This window comes from Sinocyclocheilus anshuiensis, unplaced genomic scaffold, assembly GCF_001515605.1.
Source record: "Sinocyclocheilus anshuiensis isolate Anshui unplaced genomic scaffold, SAMN03320099.WGS_v1.1 scaffold1132, whole genome shotgun sequence".
Classification (NCBI taxonomy): domain Eukaryota; kingdom Metazoa; phylum Chordata; class Actinopteri; order Cypriniformes; family Cyprinidae; genus Sinocyclocheilus; species Sinocyclocheilus anshuiensis.
This window is the reverse complement of record NW_015552678.1, coordinates 615,910-619,627: the sequence shown is the minus strand read 5'-3', so window position 1 is coordinate 619,627 and position 3,718 is coordinate 615,910. Positions and strand designations below refer to the sequence as shown.

The window sequence follows — 3,718 nt, the reverse complement described above, 5'->3', positions numbered from 1 at the left end:
CTTGTCGGTTGACTTTCAAGTGCACAAAGACTTTTCAGGCACTACCTAAAAGTTTGGATACACATGCTTCAGGCATTTGCCATCGGTACATAACACCTGGTGCAAGTATTTGCTGTTAAACACATGCAGCTTTCTGTTCAGAAAATTTCCAGTGATGTAACTTTGGAAGACTGAGCGCGAGGCTGACTGGACAGCGTAGCTAGAGATCAAACAAACCACAAATGAGTATCTGTCTTACTGGTAGTATAGCACCCTTTCTCTAGTAAACCACAAACCATATGCACACAATGAATAAGTTGAATCGACTTAGTAAAGCAAGGAAATGAGATTCCTATTAACTTGCTGCTAATGTACTTCAGCTTGTGCAAAATGTATATTTGTTATTATTACATTTTATAATTTTATTTAATGCAATATAAAGTGCATATTATATTTAAAATCATCCCTTGTATTGTAACCTTTACTGTCAAGACAGCTCAATTTCGACTGTTGTGTTTGGTGAGTTCAGCTCAATTAGTCATCTAACGGGTCTGTCTCTACCCTGCCTCTGCTCCAAATGGATGGTGCAAAACCTACACATGACAGAAGTCAGTCCCCCATTGCAAAGGGGGTCCTTCAGTTGAGCAAGCCGTTTAAAGAAAGCAGCTGGTGCATGGGCGGTGAAAGGTCAGGAAGAGCTTGGAGAGATGCCAGTTTCTCTAGTGCATTCGCAACCTCTCTTTCTCTCTTGTAGACTGTGTTACTGAACTGCCCTGAACCCTATCATCTGATGTAACTGGGTGAAAATAAAACAGCATTGCTGAAAGCCGACAACTTTGAAAAGAAACATACCATAATTGCATTTGTAAGGTATTTATTTGTTTTAATTTATTGCAGAAATGGTGGCTTCTTCACCACAATTTTTACATTGCATTGTGAATATTTGACAAAAAGCACAACTTCATAAGAAAATCCATCTTTTTTTCCCGCAGGGTATCACAAAAGACAAGTTACACTAGTGTCCATGTAATATTTTTCAAACAACACCCCGAGTGCCCATTAGACCTCAAAACATCTTTAAAATGTCACTTAAACATAGTTCATCTTTAAAATCCACATCTCATTCCTCAAGAACACCAATTCCAATGCTCTTCTTCGCCGTCAATCTCATAAACGTGCTCTCACAGTCCACGTGTCCTTTTCTCTCCTATTGTCTCCACCACAACAGACTTGAGTGGCACAGGAGACTTGACTTGTCCAAGCTCGTCCAAAAAAAAGATTCTGAACATCAGCTTTTCCAGGACGGCCAACCGTACGCTGGGTCAGTCCACTTTTTTCTTCCCAGTTGTGAGGGTAATCCAGACAATATCTCAAAGCTTTCTTGCTTTGCACCGGTGTACCCTTTAGGATGGACGTCTTCGACTTGTTTCCGGTTTCATTCACGTGTCAAAGCCATCTCCTATCAGCGCTCCGGCAGAGTAATAGTAGGCACCCATTCGTAGACATTGCGGCTCTCCTCACAGAACAAGCCCAATCTCTCAAGAGCAGAATCTTTCCATGAGTCAGCACTGGGGCTCTTTGAAAAAAAAGAAGTGATATTAGTATGACATGCAGATGTAGTGCAAATGTAGGCGTTGACAAAGTGTAGGTGTAGATGCAGTAAAGAGGAGTTGAGCAACTCACCGTTACAAGCATGCAGTGTACGTCCTTAGATTCCTCATTCTGATCGCTGCCCACAATGTCAGCAAGACGTTCAATGTCATTCACACGAACAATATTGATGTCGTTGTCGAAGCAGAAGGCTTGGATGAGAGTGAAGTGGATCTGCAAGGCGATGTCACATTCATACTCCTCATCCGTAGCCAGGACGCAAAAAGCCACGCTGTCTGGGTCACTGAGGTTGCATAAAGGAGATAAATTGATTAGGGAACGGTTCAACGTGTGCTGCTTGCATATATGCATAAGGATGCATCCAATTATTCATTATTAGGAAGACTAGGTACTTAAAAACCATTTTCATATGCCACCCTCTGAGTGTCTAAGGACCTAATGCATACTAATAGCAACACTTTTAGTAATAAATAAACAGATACTTACACATTCATGACTTGTGCAGACTCATACACCCCAACGGTAAGGCAGTCCTGCTTCTTAGCGGAGACCAGAAGCTCCTCTAGTGCCGTTCCTGCACTCTGCATTCTGGAGAACATAACCGGCGCGTTAGTCCATATTCTTTACGTAGTACTCACTTGATAAACGAAAACAACATCAACTGAATAAGAAACTCACCTATCGCCAGTAGCAGCTGCGTTATCTTGTCCACTAAATTCTTCAAAAGTCATTGTTTAAATCCACGTTAGGTCGCGTTTCGCGTGCGTTTTCTCTGCGCTGAGCTGTGGGTTTGTGATGCCGTGTCAAGCGCTCGCCGTGTTTTATACAAGATGAGCTGAGTTTCTCGGCAGTGGGCGGGCATTCCGCTCATGCCCGGTTCTGATTGGCTGGCGGCACGGGTGTATGCAAATTACTCTGATGCAAGCGTCTTGACTGTAAACAGCCCACGTGGGTGTTCAAATATCACTCCGTCAACAACACAAAGCACGGCTCGTGCTCTTGAGTACAAACTGCGTGAAGTTGTTGAGTTCATTTTATTACTTAATCCATCATCAAGAAGATGGAATTAATGTGGTTAACTCGCATCCCTTACTTTTTAATTTACTGATTTAATTATATGTTCATTAATCTAATTAACCCTTACAGAAAAATAATTGTAGTCTAATTAAGACTATAATTAGTATATTTATTTGGGACATTTTCATCATGGGGCTGGTCCTCACAATGTAGGTGACTTCAGTGTTTTGTGGTTGTTGCTCCAGTTCAAACCAGCTACCATGTTCCATCCATGAATCCAGCAGGGTTACTGTCCTTGGGACATTTGGTCCTCACAATGTTAGCAAAACATGACCCCCACCACCCCCACAGACACAAAGACTGGTAAGTGAGGCACACGCCACTCTTTTGCATTTGTAAAGGAGTCATCCTAATTTACGTGTCTGTATTAATGACTGTTTGGCCGGCCCTAAAGCAGGAATAATAGCCTCATGTTCCACCTGCCCCTGGCTTTGTTGCAGCCTGCAGAAAGTGTGTCCCAGTGAGACCAAGAGCCAAAACTTTTGTTCCAACTTCTTAGAAGTCAGTCAGTTGAATGCATACATACAAATAGCAGATAACTAAAACTTCACTCCAGGCCTGTTTAGCTCCTTATGCCACATCTAAAACGGTGAGCAATGCTATTCCCATAAATAGAGATTAATCAATTATTCAGGAACATCTCGAAACAGCATCACTGCACATATCGGACTACAACATCAAGTCTTGTTCAAACTGGTCTAGGCTATTGGAAGCTCTTTGCAATTCTGTATGGAGTAACCTGCTGAGCAGCCTGGTTAGTTGGTCTTAACTGGTCTACCAGCCTGGTTGTAGAGGGGTATAGGCACTTTTGGGGTAGTTAGGAAGGTAGACAAAGTCAAGTCTTGTTCAAACTGGTCTAGACTGGAAGTTCTGTAATTCTGTATGCAGTAGCCTGCTGGCCAGTCTATTTAGTCGGTCTTAACTGGTCTAATAGTCTGGTTTTAGAGGGGTTGTAAGCGCTTTGAGAATTATAACTGAAGACCATTTTAATTGTAAGGGAACCTGGCTTAAACTGATTTTTACTGCAGGGTAGAGTAGATATGACTTGATC

At 42.2% G+C, this 3,718-nt stretch overlaps 1 protein-coding gene across 1 annotated transcript; it reads right to left on the bottom strand.

Moving 5' to 3' along the window:
• Positions 1-827: 827 nt before the first annotated feature.
• LOC107667521 (growth arrest and DNA damage-inducible protein GADD45 gamma-like) lies at positions 828-2,394 on the bottom strand. Its single transcript, XM_016459197.1, has 4 exons — positions 2,269-2,394; positions 2,077-2,178; positions 1,663-1,873; positions 828-1,555 (listed from the first exon to the last, which is right to left on the bottom strand). Exons 1-4 carry the CDS (start codon positions 2,319-2,321, stop codon positions 1,442-1,444), a joined length of 480 nt encoding a protein of 159 aa, XP_016314683.1. The 5' UTR covers positions 2,322-2,394; the 3' UTR covers positions 828-1,441.
• Positions 2,395-3,718: the final 1,324 nt, after the last annotated feature.

Bases quoted from the DNA above. Each gene is read 5' to 3' on its own strand.
- LOC107667521 (XM_016459197.1), bottom strand. From the start codon at position 2,321: ATGACTTTTGAAGAATTTAGTGGACAAGATAACGCAGCTGCTACTGGC. The intron at 1,874-2,076 runs GTAAGTATCTGT...ATGCAACCTCAG, and splicing joins TCTGCACAAGTCATGAATGT to TGACCCAGACAGCGTGGCTT. The intron at 1,556-1,662 runs GTGAGTTGCTCA...TTTTTTTCAAAG, and splicing joins TACACTGCATGCTTGTAACG to AGCCCCAGTGCTGACTCATG.